Genomic DNA, 17,881 nt, shown 5'->3' with positions numbered 1-17,881 from the left:
GTGAGACGGGGGCTTTAGCCTAATCATATTGGTTTTCTCTAGTGAAGTAAACACTAATACGATACAATACTGTGGCTGCTGTGACCTGGAAATGGACACAGCGGTAGAGATTCCTACTGCACATGCTCACAAGCACATGTCCTAATATTCTGGGTCAGGTTTCTGTCAGATTAACAAGACAATGGCCATTTGAATGCAATATAGTGATTACCGGTATAGACAAAACAATTGTTTTTTTTGCTAAATAAAGGTATTTATGGGTTTATTCTAAATGACCTCTTCTTTTTTTCTTTATTAATATTATTTCTGGAGATCCTTTTTAAGGGGAACCTGACAGTGGATATGAGCTGCCCTCTCCTTGGGCCGCGTGTATCAGACACTGGCTGCATGATTTCAGCTAGGTATGATTGACTCTGAAACCTTGTGGCATTTCAGATGTATAGTAAAAGCTGGCAGGGTCCAAGCCACACGAGAGACTAGTTAGACAGGCGGCTCCCCAGCGGCTTCTCCCTGTCCACTCCCCTTGAGTGACAGGTCCCTCCCTGCATGCGTGTATAGTGAGTGACCTGTCACTCCAGGAGAGCAGGCAGGGAGAAGCCACAAGGGACCCACCTGGATGACCACAGCCTTTCAGAGTCAAACCTACCTGGCTGAAATCATACAGCCAGTATTTGATACATGCTCTCCCATGGTTTGGGCAGCATGTTTCAGCTGTCAGGTTCCCTTTAAGGCTATGATTTTTGTATGTAATTTTCTACCTACTGTATGTGCTGGTAAGAAATATATCAAGGTGTACAGGTCACTGAACTGTAGAAAAAACATTTTGCCATGATTTCTGGCAATGCATAGACTGATCTGATTTGCTCTTCTGTGATTGGACTGAGTATAGTGAAAATATTAGATGCTTCTAGCAAAGTAAAAATCGCTTTATTGCCCACAGATTGGTAAATCTCGGTGCACTGAGAGCAATTCTTCATTGCCCAGTTATCAGAGTTTGCCTGTGGTGCATCACATCCAAGGTCAGGCACCTTCACTATCCGTGACCTTGGAATATCCATCCAACCATTGAGGTCCATCATTACATATGACTGGATCAGTCTAAAATCAGTCTCATGTTGACAATCTAATGAAATGTTTTTCTTGTATTTTCTTGCAGTTTTCTTGCATGTATTTCTAGCAATGCTCTCAGGTTAATATTTTGCACGTCTTCTTGTTGGCTTGTAGAAATCACACAAATTGAGGACCCTCGAGAGCAATGGAGACGAGAACAAGAGCGGATGCTGAAGGAATATTTGGTTGTAGCCCAGGAGGCTCTTAATGCCAAAAAGGAGATTTATCAAATCAAGCAGCAGCGGTTCGAGTTGGCTCAGGAAGAATATCAGCAACTCCATGACCTTTGTGAGGATGACAATCGTTCCCATGCCAGTTGTGAGTACATAGATGGGCCCGGCCTCTTATATCTAGCACTGACTTTCTGCAGGAGGATAACACTTCTACATTATCAACCATGTTATAACGGAGTGTAATGTATAAGACAAAGCATACTTTCTAATCTTGTAATATGGATCCATAGATGGTATTTAACCATGCAGGTGAACTTACAGTATGTTTTTTGGAATAGACTGACCCACGTGGTTGGTCATAATTCTGTTCATAGAAATAAATCTACTGTTATGCATTTTTGTTGGTGTTTGGGGTGTAATGGGAAACTGCAAAAAATGTTTCTGGGTACCTATTTCATAGCACAATAAAGTGTGTTTTTTTTTTCATTTACTGTACATTCTGGATGTTAGCAATTTCCATGTATACGTATAAGACGGATGCACGCTGTTCAGATTGGCTGAGATTCAATATGAGAAGCTAACTTTAAAGAAGTTCTCAACTACACTTATATTGATGACATATCCTAAGAATAAATCACCAAAATGAGATTGGGGGGGGATCCAAATCTCGGTACCCCTATCTGTCAATTAATATCTCTGCTCTGGCAGCAGCCCAAACAGTGTGACGGTGTGGTGGTCTTCTGCTCTTTACGCTATTTACATCCGGCCTCTGATGGAGTTGCTAGCAGCTGATCAGTGGGGGAGGGGGTGGCGGATGTCAGACCTTCACTGATTTGATATCGATGTCGTATCCAAAGTATAGGTCATTAATCTCATTGTAGTTGAAAACCTCTTTAAAGGTTCAGTGATGTACAGATTTGAAGGGAACATCTAAGCAGTTTTTACCCCCCTCTCACCAATCCTCTGTCACTGTGGTATAGGGGCTAGGAAAGTCTTGATCATCTCTATCGCTGCCATCAATCATACAACATGCCTTACAAAAAAAAAAAAACACTTCTGTGCCATATACAAATTCATCTCCAAATTTCCACCAGACGTTTCTTCAGCAGGCAAGTTACCTGTGATTTCGGCAGCATCCCTTCCCATCTAGGCTTGATTGACATCTCTTTGCAGGTTGCAGGAGATGATCCGAGAGGAGTCAGAGACCTCAAGCGGGCGTAGATAGGAGAGGTTGCCACTGAGATCGCAGGACACTTGGAGATTCATTATCATCTATTTTATTACTGATGACACAAGTGAATATATTCAGAAAGGTCTTTGTAGCATTAATATAGTGGCCATAGTGGTTTAGAAAGGTTACAACTTCTGGCAGGTTCCTTGTAATAGAATAGATGGGTATCATGACTGATGCATGTGCTAGAAATCTATATGAAAGGCTGAAGATTTTTCTACTATATGTGAGCTTTCTATGGGTTTTACTAAAATGATTTAATATATTTAAAATAAAAGAGGTTAAGTTCCCATGATGAGTTATTGGTGCGTTTTTGACACTGTGTATTTTTGCTGCACCAAAAACGTAACGTCTCCCAGTTCCAGCAGTGTTTTTACGCGGTGTAAACTGACCTGAAATTCGCAACATGACAATTTCGCTTGCGGATATGCTGAGTTTTAGGTGCAGTTTTTCTCCATAGAATTGCGATAGATGCAGAAAATCCGTAGGTAAAAAACATAAAATACCCGAAAATATCAAAAACAAAACAGCTTTATTTAAAACATGACACGTCAAAATGAGCCAAAACCCGCAACTTCAAAAACGAAATAATAAGAATCAAAAACGCGATGAAAAAAAAGCTAATAGGCGCAGAAATGCTGCAGGAAAACTGCAACGTCAAAAACTCAACAAATACTCATTGTGGGAACATAATCTTAGTCTCCATGAGACCTGGCTACACTTAAAGCATATGTGTCACTATATTTCGCAATACAAACTTCAATCATTATCACTTATGACTCTTAAAACTGATAACTCTGATGTACTTACTTTGAAAATCCATTTCAGAGCAGCTGAATAATCCCAAAAAATTACATTTTATGAGTCCAACTAAAGGTGGTGGACTCGTAAAATGCTCATTTTTATTTTAGCCAGTGAAAGTTTTAAAAAAAAAATAATTATAAAGTTTTAAAAATATTATGAAGCTATTCTGATACAGATTTACACCATAAGTATACCAGTCTCATCAGGTCTAACAGATCAGCTTATTAATGTATGTAGATTGTATTGAGAAATCTGAGAATGTAGTGCATTAGCACGTCTCGTGAGTGCACACTAATGTGATCACATTTCTTTTTCTTGTATGTCTTGTAGACTTAGTAGTCTGGTCGCTGTTTTCCACTCTTTAGATAAGAATGTCATCTGGCAGCGGCCTATGTGTGTAGGCCAAACATAAGACAAAGCCTTTCTTTATATAAACTACTGCAACCCACATGTTTGTTCCCACTGCGCTGCGTGAGCTAGTGATGGCGCATACATAACTAAAAAGGTTAATATTTCATTGGAGTCGTTTTCAAACAAGCGGATCACAGAGTAGATATTGCCTTAATGTTATCGCACCAGCAAAGAGTCGTCATTTCTTAAAAAGCTGTGTATTCTAGATTATTCTTCTCCTTGTGGAGGTTTTCCTGTAGTGAATCACAGCCACCCACATATCACACATCTTCTACTTGGGTTATATGAATGGACGCTCTCTGTGCATGAAATGACCCGGGAAGGTGATGTCATGGGAGAAGGTGGAGAAGTTGCAGTAGTTCTGAATTTGTCATCTCTGTTCCTAATATTACCAAGCAGAACAAACTAGTGATTAGCAACTCCACCCACAGATCCAAAATTATCTTTTTCTTATTTTATCTAGTTTGTCTGGATTATTTCAATGAAAAATTCAAGCTTTATGTTCAGAGGTTCATTAGAACTTCACCATTGGGGCGCAGTCAGACATCCGTGTAAATTGGAGTGAGATCGGAACGCTGTGTACGGACTGGCCAGCAGCTCTACCGCCCCGAACACGACACAAGACAGCTGCATAGGAATACATGAACCTATCACGCTCAGGTCAGGACAGTCCTGCACCCCCTTCCATTTCACCCCCATTCATACAGCTCTCTGACTGCGTTATTTTTCTCACATTCTGTACAACTGGCAGAAGCTTCTGACGGAACTGACCTGATCATTCCTCATAGATCTCAGAAATATATGCTATTGTTGTTTTTAAGGACTGAATATGGATCCTCGTAGTTGGGGCCAACTACTTATGTGTGAATGGGAATGGGCAACCTGGTGTATACAAAACTGAGTTTTCACCCTGGTAATTACCGGGATATTACAATTCCACTACACATATATAATAAGTAAAAAATTAAAACTACAGTAGTTTGTAACAGGAAGTACTTTAAAAGGGACCTGACACTAGATTCATGCTGCCCGAACCATGGGCATTGCGAATCAGACCCTGGGCTCATGATTGCAGCTAAGTATATCGTTTTTGCAATTTTTCAATGTTTCAGGAAAGACCTGGTTTGAAACACCAGCCAGGGACAATTGGATGAGAACTTACTAAGCTTGTACCGTCCCTGGCCTGCTTCTTCCCACATCGCTCTAAGTGATTGACAGGTCTCATCTTTGTGTGTACATAGAGCAATACCTTTGAATCCCCTGAATTGGGGCGAGGAGAACTGCATTACACTAGTCAGGACTCTCCCTATAGTCCTCGGCTGCCTTTTCAAACTACATTTTCTCTAAAAAAAAAATTCTCTGAGGCATTTCAGAGGAAAACATATCTAGCTGCTTTTGTGAAGTCAAGCGCTAATTCATGCTGTCTCTGGTTCGGCCAGCATGGTCCTAGTGAACGATTCCCTTAAAAATTCAAACCTGTCACAATATGTTGTGTGTAGGATTAGATGGGGTTTTCACATCGTCACATATCCTTGCATTGTGTTTGACAAATTTTGATGATAGTTATCAAAGAGATTGCCAGTTTTGCGCCACAAAAAATCACACAGCTGAAAATCTTTGTTGACAGGACTCCTTTAAGAGGTCACACCTCCTGACCCACACACTACATATTCGCCGCCCCATCCATGCCTCAGTCTCAATCCGTTCTGAAACTCTTTGGTACAAGAAACCTTCCAGAAACACTGATTTTAGCTAATTTTGGTTTAATCTGGGGGATTTACTAACTCTTCAGACAGTCTAGAAAGTGTCCCAGATCCTTGAGTCATTATTACCTGTACCCAGGCTTGGACTGGCCACAGGGGAACAGGTGAATCCCCTGGTGGGCCACTGTGTTTGACACAATATACTTGAATCACTACATACAGACAAAGCCACTATCTCATCATTCATTCAATCATTCATTAATTAAAAAAACTACCCAGTGTATTATTATATAGAAGCACAAAGGTAAACTTGTGAATGCAGATATTGGAATATTTGCATGTAATTGAAAGTTGGCCCCCAGAGTCAGTGTTACTGGAGGGTCCTAAGCACCCCAACCTGACACTGACAGTAGCTCTATGGTGTTGAGGAGTTTGGATGAAGTGACGGTCGAGCTTGCTCGTTGCTGGTTTATACAACTCAAAGCTGAGTGACAGGATTTGGCTGGGAAACTGAGAAATATTACTGTACTGTATTTCTTTTTATACTTTACTTGTACTGTACTTTACATTATTACTGTACAACGAGATCACCCAAAATTGCAGTGAGAATTGGTTTTCATACAAAAATGGTTAGTATTTCTCTCTTGTGTATTCAATGCCTTTCTCAAGGAGTCCATGAAAGAATAACTACCATAGTTAGGCAGGACACCATATTCGGGATCCGACTAATACAGATCTTAAAAACTATTTTCCTCATATTTTCCTGTATGCAAGACCCACGCAGCAGTATTGTTAAATATGTAACACATTGTTCTATTGTCTTCATTATAACATTGTAATTCATAATGCCATTTTTTTTTCTTTTTAGCTTTTTCAGGATTTTCCACAAACACAAAATATGATCCACATCAAATCAAGGCTGAAATAGCAAGTCGACGAGACAGGGTAATTGCAAATATTGCTTTGTGATAAAGATGTGTTGCCTTTATGTTGAAGAAGACACTGACTATCATCTGTATATTGTACTGAGGCCTACAATCTTAACGGGTTGTCTCATCTTAAAGAAGCACTTCCATCAACATGTTTATCCTCTTAATATATTGCAGTCATCACATTATATAGCACTGTGTACTTACAATTGCTCATTTTCCCTTTCTACCCAGATAATTCTTCTCTTTTCCATTAGGTCTATGACATCACGTGATTAAAAACTGAATGGCTGAATACTTCTATGCTCTATGTAGAAACAGGAGAACAATTTTCTCTACACAAGTCATGAGTCACTGCATAAAGCTATGGCAGGGGGAGGAGGAAGCAGCTGGATCAGGAGTTGGAGAGGGGAATGATAAATGCAGGGAGAAGAGACTTCCTGCTTCTACATAGAGCAGAGAAAAGATAAGAATTAGTTGGGTAGAAAGACAAAATGAGCAACTGTAAGAACACAGTGCTATATAATATGATGATTGCAATATATTAAGAGGATAAAAACTTTGTTGGGAGTGCTTCTTTAACAAAGATTAAAACATCTTCTCTCTACCCAAGAACAGAGGGATTTTTAATTATGTTGTCTACAGCATGTTGACTAGTGCCAGAACTGTAGAAAAAAGACATGGACCACACATCCAAAAATCATAAATTGATCTAATGCCGCTAGGCAAAAATTTACAAAACTGAACTTGAGCATGAGATTCTTAGTTAAACATTCTAGTCAGACTGTAGGAAGCCCACTGCCAAGTCACAGCGAATCTCTCAGTGGCTCCCTAAATCTTATAGCATTAAAGGTGCAGCACTGTGCGCAAACTACTGCGACCTGGTGCTTGAGCCCCCATGACTCCAAGCCACACTTCCCCACAGGCATAAAACAGCAACAATGGCCGCCACACAACACAACACCAAGCAGCTTGTTGACTAGGTGACTGCCCACTTCTGCAAACTATCAGAGAGTAAGAGGTGGCCAGATTCCTAGACATGGACGGCACACCATTTGCAGGCTTTATGTTCTAGAGTGTGCAAACACAGCTTTGAAGATAGATCGCTGGACTGCTGGATGCGACAAGCTTTGGTCGCCTTGCACTCCTCCCATGCTGCAGATTCAAAGCTGTGCCTGCTTGCAGCATGGGAGAGAGCACAGTTTGGACCTGCAGTGCAACCATGCCACTGGTCTTAACTGTCAATCTTCATGTGCCCACTGCCTCCTGAAAACAGGAAGATGGGAGGCTTTGGAGTCTTATGCTCCTAAAGAAAGAAGATGAAACAACATCTTTAAAGGGTCTGCTTATTCTAGTTACTCCACCACTTTGAACATTAGCTGTGTCAAGTGCATGGATAACAGCAGGTGCAGCCCATAGAACTATTTCGGTCATTTTTTTTAAATATTTTTATAAAATATTACCATTAAAGAATAACTTTCTTTGCAAGGTAGAAAACTTTTTCCCAAAGTTGCATTTGCTGGAGCTGACAAGTGACACAGGTCAGAGTAATTATCTCCCAAAAGGTAAAGAGGAGAGCGAAGGTGGCTACAAAGCTGGACTTGACATGGTTTATCAAAATCAATGAGCAGAAATGGAAATGTTTAAGGGTGTATTCTTTAATCAATTTATCCTTTCTCATTTAAGTTTAATGGAATTAAACTGCTACATTTTAATGAAGAGAATTATGGATGTGTAGCTTTCGTGAATGTAGTCAGAATGTTGCCAGAGATGTAGCCGTTTTGTTTTAAATTTTTAAAAATTGTGTTTACCAAGATTTTATTATTTCTGGACAATTTGGACATGAAAAAAATCATGGACAGGCAATATTTTTTTTACATACATTGGAAAAACATAATACATCATTAAGGTGCTTTTAAATTATGCAAATCTACTGCCAATAATTCTGATGAGAAAACATTAACTGCATTCACTGAACCTTAAAATGCTGATAATTAGAGTCATAACAATCAGTATAAATTTCTCCCGGGTGCCGTCCACTTTCAGTCATGCAGACGTGCCTGAAGCCAATACACCGGGTACTGACTGACAGCCGGCCCAGCAGTGCATTAGTGCACCAGTGCAGAGCTGGCCGTCAGTCAGTGTCGGGGCGTGCTTACAGCTGCTGCCCATAGTGCTGTGAGCAGTGACGGTATTTTCTCTGGGCACGCCTGCATGACTGAAAGCCTGTGTCTCCTGAGAGAAAAAAAGTTAATTTTCTCCCAGTTGCCACACTTTCAGTACTGCGACCAGGCACCTTCATAACGCTATTATACTACAGATTAACCTCATAGCGTTATCGGACCAGACAGGTTCCCTTTAAAGGACTGCCCAAAATTTCTGGACGGGTGGCAACTCTGCCCCTCACCAATAATGGGAGGAGGAGAGGAAACGTTACGTCCATGAATACAGAGGACCCATGACTATGTGTCTGCTATATGCTTTCTTCTTGGCTAATAACTAAAAGACACAATATTTTGTGTGAACTTCTCATTTTAGTATTCTGGTAAAAATAATTTCTGCTAGTGGAGAAAATCTTACTATGCCCAATAGTTTGCAGCCATAAGTAGAAACCAGACAATTATGAAGTGTATTTTAACCATAGGCATAATTTTTTAGCTTTCTAGGTTAAAACGAGAGCTGACATTGATGAAGCAAGAACTTCAGTTCAAAGAGAAGGGAGTGGAGACTCTGCAAGAGTAAGTTAATTACAGGCTTTGATGTGAAGCTACAGATGTGTCCACCCTTACCTTTCCTAAAACTTCTTACAATATGATCATTCAAGTATATGCTGGTGAAATTCTAACAAGACCTTCGAGAGGCTGCAATAAGGATTTGGAGTCAATACATTTGTACGGACGCCAGCTCCACTTCACCCAAAATTTTCACTGACACCACAACCCTGTGCTGTCATGAGAATGGCACCACATAGAGCTGTGATGGGCTCCAAAGAAACGAGACCCAATTCAGCTTGGCATCTTATCGTATTTTAATGGTTGTCGACAACCCGGGCAATGATCTCCTCTCCACAGGCCCTACAACAACAATAAGTGTAGGATTAGGGAAGAGTCAGACGGCCGTATAACTTGGCCGAGGATCGCAATGCAGTGCTTGGACTGGCCATCAGCTCTTTGGACAGCTGCATAGAAGTAAATGCGGTCATTCACGGGTCGGGAGAGCCGATGGCCAGTCCAAGTGTTGCGTTGCGATCCTTGTCCAAGTTATACGGCCATCTCACTGCGCCTTTGCAGCAAGCAAATTAAAATCTGCAAAAATAAAGAAAGCCCCATGTGAGCCTGTATTTGCTGTGAGTGGTCACTTGAATTTTAGACTGTACAGCCCTTTACAGAATTTAGTATTTGTTGCAATGCTGACTCAGTCTTCCCTCCTCCCGGGATGAGTTTTCTTACCCAGTATTCCACAAGGACCCAAACATGTAATTCCTTCCTACTGAACGCATAGCTGAGAGGACATTACAGCTCTGGCAGTGCCGGGACTTTCCATCTGGGCTAGTGTTTAGCTTAGAAAATCTTAGCATACTTTAAGAACAGGGTGGCATTGTTAGGCAGCTGGTAGAGAAGCCATAGATTATATGTATGTAGCACAAGACACAAGCCCACGAGAAAACACCAGATATGGCCGGTGCCCTGAGATAACAGTAAAACACACAGAAGTGACTTAGAAACAAAAAGCCAATTGTTAATGGTAATGGGACAGGTCCTGTTTATAAAAAAAAAGCCCTGGCCTCTCAACAGTACCTGCTGTTGATAGAAGGGTAGCAGGAAGAAAGCTGTGGTTAGCTGGAGGCCTTCTGCCAGGCCTGATGATGTAAAAGGCCAGATTCACTACAAAACTTTCCATTCTTCTAGTAGGTAATCTATGGCTTTACATGGGAGGTGTCTAATGCGGCTGGCAGCTATTTCTTCAAGATGGGATTTTAAAAATAGGACTCCCGAGGATTAAACCGTTCCAGGGGCAGCTTACTCGCGGGGTTAATTTATTCGGCATATCCTCAGATTTGACATTAATGAATGAGATTGTAAAACGTAGATATTGTTTTATGGCCTTTATGTGCTTTCTCCTGGGAAAGGTGTGCTTTTTTTTCGCCTTTTATTCAGAGTGAGCTTATTGCTCAGAAATGCACGTCGCTTTATAGCCGGGAGAAAAAGCTCGCTAGGAAACATTAGTGCCGTAAATCTAGATTGTATCCCAGAGAGTCTCGTCATCCGTCTTGTGAGGCTTTCTGTAGGTATCTGTATTAAAAAAAACCAAGCCGGTACGTATTTAAAAGTCAAAACATCCCATCAATGGCACAAGTATGGAAAACCTACAGTTCTACTTTTGCAGCCCTGTGCATAGACACATTTTAGCTTTTATACCACCAATACATGGAGGAATGAATGAATGAATGAACAAACAAACACCTCCATTCAATATTTCTGTTAGGGTGTGGGATTATTTTTTTTTTATATGGTGGACAAGTGCTGGAAAGAGTGGCAGATTAAATAGATATTATATATATACTTTTTTTTTTTTATATATATATTTACTTATTTTGTGTCACTCTTTTTCAAGAGTTCAAGAGAGGACCAGTTTTTAATAAATAAGATAAAATGTTTGTATTTACATATTTTGTGTCACTGTCTTGGGAGTTGCTTACGCTAGAAGTGTCTGCATGTGGCCACCCGGTGGTTGTGTTTTGAGTTGCAGCCTATCAAGGGTTTTGGTAGCATGTTGCAAGAATGTATTAAATAGAATTATTAGAAATTGGAGCCCTTAACCAAATGTGAGGGAAGTGTATATGCTGCTATTTATGGAAAAAAAAAAAAAGAAGACTTCCATTAAATGAAAATTACGTGTAGAAAATACACACGGGAACAAGGAAACACCAGCTTTCCAATTTCTATCTGCCTTGTCCTTTGATCTGTCTCATATTCTAATCTAAGCTAGAGAAATGTAGAAAGAATCCCTATACATATATATATGTGCCAGGACATTAGCCATTTCCCACCCCTCCTTCTCGCATGCCTATGTCTGGCAGTAAAGCAGCTGGCTGCCTTCCTCCACTGCTCTGTCTGCAATAGGAGACAAAAAGGAGACCGCAACAGATCTGTCATGGCGTCATCAGGAGGAAAGCCTGGGTGCAAATGTGAACAAAGCTTCACATGGTCATCTGTTTATTTCATGAAGTTCTGCAGGGCCTTCATAAGCCCTAGCCCAAAATGGGAAAAGCATCCTTCCTCCACCAAAGCTTACTGTAGGCAATATCTCCCACCAAGCCCAGGTTTATCCAGCAGACTGGCAGATAATTACCACCCTACTGTTTAGCTATAGAGCTCGCATGACTACAGTGGTGGCCAAAAGTATTGGCACCCCTACAATTCTGTCAGATAATACTCAGTTTCTTCCTGAAAATGATTGCAATCACAAATTCTTTGGTATTATTATCTTCATTTAATTTGTCTTCAATGAAAAAACGCAAAAATAATTGTCCTAAAGCCAAATTGGATACAATTCCACACCAAACCTAAAAAAGGGGGTGGACAAAAGTATTGGCACTGTTTGAAAAATCATGTGATGCTTCTCTAATTCGTGTAATTAACAGCACCTGTAACTTACCTGTGGCGCCTAACAGGTGTTGGCAATAACTAAATCACACTTGCAGCCAGTTAACATGGATTAAAGTTGACTCAACCTCTGTCCTGTGTCCTTGTGTGTACCACATTGAGCATGGAGAAAAGAAAGAAGACCAAAGAACTGTCTGAGGACTTGAGAAACCAAATTGTGAGGAAGCATGAGCAATCTCAAGGCTACAAGTCCATCTCCAAAGACCTGAATGTTCCTGTGTCTTCCGTGCGCAGTGTCATCAAGAAGTTTAAAGCCCATGGCACTGTGGCTAACCTCCCTAGATGTGGACGGAAAAGAAAAATTGACGAGAGATTTCAACGCAAGATTGTGCGGATGGTGGATAAAGAACCTCGACTAACATCCAAACAATTCAAGCTGCCCTGCAGTCCGAGGGTACAACAGTGTCAACCCGTACTATCCGTCGGTGTCTGAATGAAAAGGGACTGTATGGTAGGATACCCAGGAAGACCCCACTTCTTACCCCGAGACATAAAAAAGCCAGGCTGGAGTTTGCCAAAACTTACCTGAGAAAACCTAAAATGTTTTGGAAGAATGTTCTCTGGTCAGATGAGACAAAAGTAGAGCTTTTTGGGAAAAAGCATCAACATAGAGTGTACAGGAAAAAAAAAAAGAGGCATTCAAAGAAAAGAACACGGTCCCTACAGTCAAACATGGCGGAGGTTCCCTGATGTTTTGGGGTTGCTTTGCTGCCTCTGGCTCTGGACTGCTTGACCGTGTGCATGGCATTATGAAGTCTGAAGACTACCAACAAATTTTGCAGCATAATGTAGGGCCCAGTGTGAGAAAGCTGGGTCTCCCTCAGAGGTCATGGGTCTTCCAGCCGGACAATGACCCAAAACACACTTCCAAAAGCACTATAAAATGGTTTGAGAGAAAGCACTGGATTCTTCTAAGGTGGCCAGCAATGAGTCCAGACCTGAATCCCATAGAACACCTGTGGAGAGATCTCAAAATGGCAGTTTGGAGAAGGCACCCTTCAAATATCAGGGACCTGGAGCAGTTTGCCAAAGAAGAATGGTCTGCAATTCCAGCAGAGCATTGTAAGAAACTCATTGATGGTTACCGGAAGCGGTTGTTCTCAGTTATTTTGGCTAAAGGTTGTGCAACCAAGTATTAGGCTGAGGGTGCCAATACTTTTGTCTGGCCCATTTTTGGAGTTTTGTGTGAAATGATCAATGATTTGATTTTTGCTTCATTCTCTTTTGTGTTTTTTCCTTGCAAGCAAATTAAATGAAGAGAATAATACCAAAGAATTTGTGATTGCAATCATTTTCAGGAAGAAGCTGAGTATTATCTGACAGAATTGCAGGGGTGCCAATACTTTTGGCCACCACTGTATGTGCTTGATATTTAGTCCTTATTTGTAATGGGTGTAGCTGAGACACCCAAACTCCATATTTAGGGGGGTGTCCACATATAGGCTCGCATTTATTATTCATTTTATGTCAGTTTTTGGTGGAAACTGAACTCCAAAAATGTTGCAAAAAAATTGTGCGACATTCTGCGAAACTCGTCAGTTTCAAAAAGTGTATTTGAATACTTAGGTAGCAAAGCACTCTGGTTAATTTGTTAGACTTGCGTATTAATAAATGTGGGCCACAGTGAATTAGTGCTGCTGGGTGACTTCTATAGGAGGTCAAATTATCCGGCTAGGACAGCCATTTACAGGGGATTTCCTATTTTGTAAAACCCCTGTCCCAGGCTTTTTTTCTTTTAATGTGCTTTACTCACCTTCTCCAGGTCTAGCGCTGAGTCTGTACTGCAACTTCTAGTGTCTGTTATTGTCACGTTGATGACACTGGAGCCAATAACTGAGCTCAGCCGGTCCACTCGAGTCACTCAGAGACACTGACCTCAGTTATTGGGCTGTGACGCTGCCGACAGGACATCCGCGCTGCAGACAATAACAGGCACCTGGAACAGTGGTGGAGACTCAGTGTTGGACCTGGGGAGGATGAGTGAAGCATAGTTTGTGTTTTAAAACAAACTACTGCTGGGGAACAGGGATTTTCCCAAACCCATTTAATCTATTACTTTATTATTGATTTTAGCAGCTCTGCATTTTTATAAGCTCTATTGGTTTAGTTGACCTTGAACACAATCCTGATATTTAAGGCCCATTTATATTTATATTTTATGGAATTCATTGTTTTTTTTTTTTCTTTTAATCATTATATCTTGTGTTCCTACAGGATTGATCGGAAGATGTCAAGCGCTCACACAAACTATAAGCTAGATGAGGCGCAAGCCATAATGAGTGAACTCCGGACAATACGGCAGGCTATTTGTATGGGTGAGAAGGAGCGCCGCGATCTCATGCAGGTATGGACATAGCGATAGTGACGTTAGACATTTCTGAAACCACTAAAATCAGTTTTACTGCAGATCAAGACTATGGAAATTTTAGAGGTTATGAATACTTTTGGGGGCAATTTAAAAAAAACTAAATGCGTGTATTTTAGGCTAAAAGTAAGTTTTTCATTTGGATTGTGTTTAAAAAAAAAAGTGCACCTTTTGCCTTCAATAGCCTCTGAGTTGCAATGTCTATTACTGGCTGCAAAATGAGTTTACTAAGAAACTATCAGTGACCTCTTTCTGTCTGGGAGTTTGTAACTCTGATTTATGAGCACATGTAAGTTCATCTCTCCTTTGATGTGAGTTGTGGTGATAAATCAGCAAAGAGAAGCGCAGGTAAATACAGATAAAAGTTACAAACTCCACTACAGAACAAACTCACTGAGAGATTCTTAATTAACTCATTCTCAAGATAGCAATAGACAGTGCAACACAGAGGCCATAAAAGGCAAATAATGGATCATTTTTTTAAGTAAAAAAAAAAAAAATGCCCCTAAAGATTTCCATGTATTTTAAGGTATCATGCATATATAATAATGTGATTGTGTGAGTCAGACTATAAGCCCAATCATAAAGGAGAATGAGATTTGATTGGAATAGATCCTTGTGGTCTAATAAGAAGGTTGGAAATTAAGATTACATTAGATTAGGGGCAAGCTTGACTGCAGATCTGGTCATGATTTCTGGCTATTAATATATATTTGGCAAACTGATTTTAACAAGCAGAGATCTTAAAAATGGTAGAGCATTAGAAGTAAGAGAACTTTTCATTGGACAATTTACATTAAAGAGCTTGTCCACTACTTTACCTTTAAGATGTGACACACACGGCACCCCCGCTGATCAGCTGTTTTTAGTACTGGCGGCGGCCGTAACTACTCAGTTACGGAGCTGCACAGCGCAGCTCCATCGACTGAATAGTGTCCGCGGCCAGGTACTGCACTTCCGCCCCTATTCAAATCAATAGGGGGTGGATGTGCAGCACCCAGCCGCAGCCACTATACAGTGGACAGAGCTGTGCTGTGCAGCTCCGTAACTGAGCAGTTACGGCCGCCGCCAATACTAAAAACAGCTGATCAGCGGGGGTGCCGGGTGTCGCACCTTACCAATCAGACATTGATGACTTATCCTAAGGATAGACCATCAGTGTTAAAGTATTGGACAAGCTCTTTAAGGGCATGTGCAGACGAGCATACTTTTGGTCCTAGTGCGATCAGACAAAACATTGGCTCGCACTCGGATCAATATTAGTCTATAGGGCCCTGCATGTGTCAGATTTTTGTGTTTGCCCTAGTTTAATCTGACATTTGGATCACATTCGGCCATGCAAGTGAATGAATACGTGGAAACCATCGGACTGCACTCGGATGACATCTAAGATGCAGTCCGATTTCCACAGACTGACAGAATAAAGAAGATGGAGAAATTTTATTTTCTCCATCTTCTCCTCATCCGAGAGAATCAAAGCACACTATGATCACACTCTGGTCAAACTCTAATTAGAGTTTGATCAAAGTATGATTTGCTAAAGCCCCGGACCTCCGCTGAGCTCAGGGAGCGGTGTGCTGTCACTCAGTGAGCTCAGCGGAGGTCCAGGGCATGAGTCATTCTCCTTGGCTCCTTGGCATGAGCGGTCAGGTGGATTACAGCGGGAGACACCTTCGGACAGGTGAGTATAAGGATTTTTTTATTGTATTCTTATTTTTACACCAGGACACAGCGAGAGCAGAATACTACTCTCATCATTGTCCCTTGCTAGCGCTAATCATAGCGCAAGTGGGGGACAATGATGAAGGCAGCGTTCAGCACCCGGCGCTTGGGAACAGCGTTAACTGTACCGCTGATTCCCAAGCGCTGGTACGTCTCACATGGATGTCATATGGGTGTCATCAGTGTGCACGTGTGCGGGACATTTTGTGGCCGTGCTGCGAGAAAAAGAACTTACAAGTCAGCGTGTTGTGCCCGTGGAAACACACTGACATGTGCACAGACCCATTCATTTGAATAGGTCTACCTGTGTCAGTGTCTCCAGTACGTGTGAAAACGGACAACACAGGTACTCAAAACACTGAGGTGTGAAAGGCGCCTAAGACTGTTGGAAAGCCATTCCAGGTGGCCCCCTGATGAAGCTGCTGGACAGAATGTCAAGGGTGTGTAAAGCTGTCATCAGAACAAAAGGGAAATACCTTGAGTAATGCTTTAACACACATTCTGGTTGTTGCACACATATTTACTCCTTATTTCCCTATGTGTACCTTCGTGGTTTTGCTGCCTTGAGTCTAAATCTACAATGTGCACATTCCAAAAAGAACCGGGAAAACACAGGCATTGTACATGGGAACACCCTGCCTTATGAAACATTTTTCAGATCTTCAAGTGTGCAGTGTGTGTGTGTGTGTGTGTGTGCAGTGTGTGTGTGTGTGCAGTGTGTGTACTTAATGGGAGGCAACCTGTAGAAAGAGGCAGAAGGAGTTTGTCCCACACTCTGTTATTGAGGTCTGCTAGTCTTAAGTTGCTACTATTGGTGTGAGGTAACTTAAAGGGCCTCTGTCAGCACAGAATGACTGTTCAAACCATGTACAGGCGCTCAGTGCATCATGGCAGCCAATCATTTATATACACTTTCCCTCCTGCTTGTTTTCCATCTATCTCCACCCTTCCTTGGCTTTGTCAAGCCAGAGCTGTCAGTATAATAAAGGGGTGGGTGGAGATTAAGGGAAAACAAACAGCTGGGAAGGTGTAGCTAAATGTTTGCCATGGTGCACTGACTGCCTGTACTTGGTTAGAGCAGTCATTCTGTGCTGACCGAGTCCCTTTAAAACCTTTTTATTTTTTTTCGGGAGGAAACGGCTTTGCATTGATTTTACACACCAACAATAAAGAACGGGAGAAGCCCTGTTAGGGCTCGCTCACACGAGCGCCGATTCTCTCTTCGGAGAGACTCGCCTTGATTATTCTAATGACACTTGGGTCAAACTCTGCGCCGAGTTTGATAAGTGTCAGCTTCATGTGATCCGATTGTCTTGCATGAGAGAATCGTATCACAGGTGAGAAGATGGAGAACCTGATTTCTTCATCTTCTCCATTGTCTGTATCGAGTGCAGTCCGATGTTTCACACACACCTATAGATTTTAATGCGGAGCCACTTACAGCATGCTGCGACTTTTTTTTTCTGATGCTGAATTGGCATGAGTAAAAAACACACATCAGCGGTGCCCTATAGTATAACATTGAGCAGAGTGCTATCCGATGAAACCTCCAATAACACTCGTCCAAATTATACACTCGTGTGAGCGAACCCATAGAAAAGAATATCCGTGTCACGGTCGCTGACTGAATTGATCTCATTTTACCGCTACACAGCTAGATAACCATTCTAGTTTGAATCAAATAGCTATGTAAAACTGGATTGTCCGTGTGACTTTAAATGTATTCACTTTAATTGCAATGCATAACTATAAATGCCTAATGCTGGT

The 17,881-nt window shown here is 41.4% G+C and overlaps 1 protein-coding gene across 1 annotated transcript in view; it reads left to right on the top strand.

Annotated features, from left to right (window-relative positions):
* The window catches only part of WWC3 (WWC family member 3), a 168,625-nt gene that overhangs the window by 95,553 nt on the left and 55,191 nt on the right, over positions 1 to 17,881 (top strand). Inside the window, exons 3-6 of the mRNA XM_073667314.1 lie at positions 1,225 to 1,428; positions 6,301 to 6,377; positions 9,020 to 9,099; positions 14,242 to 14,371. Of these exons, the coding sequence (XP_073523415.1) occupies positions 1,225 to 1,428; positions 6,301 to 6,377; positions 9,020 to 9,099; positions 14,242 to 14,371 (491 nt within the window). The remainder of the gene's footprint in view (positions 1 to 1,224; positions 1,429 to 6,300; positions 6,378 to 9,019; positions 9,100 to 14,241; positions 14,372 to 17,881) is intronic.

Source organism: Phyllobates terribilis, unplaced genomic scaffold (assembly GCF_046119375.1).
Source record: "Phyllobates terribilis strain yellow unplaced genomic scaffold, ASM4611937v1 Scaffold_2__4_contigs__length_985480577, whole genome shotgun sequence".
Lineage (NCBI taxonomy): Eukaryota > Metazoa > Chordata > Amphibia > Anura > Dendrobatidae > Phyllobates > Phyllobates terribilis.
The sequence above is the reverse complement of the archived record's forward strand: the minus strand, read 5'-3'. Positions and strand labels throughout refer to the sequence as shown.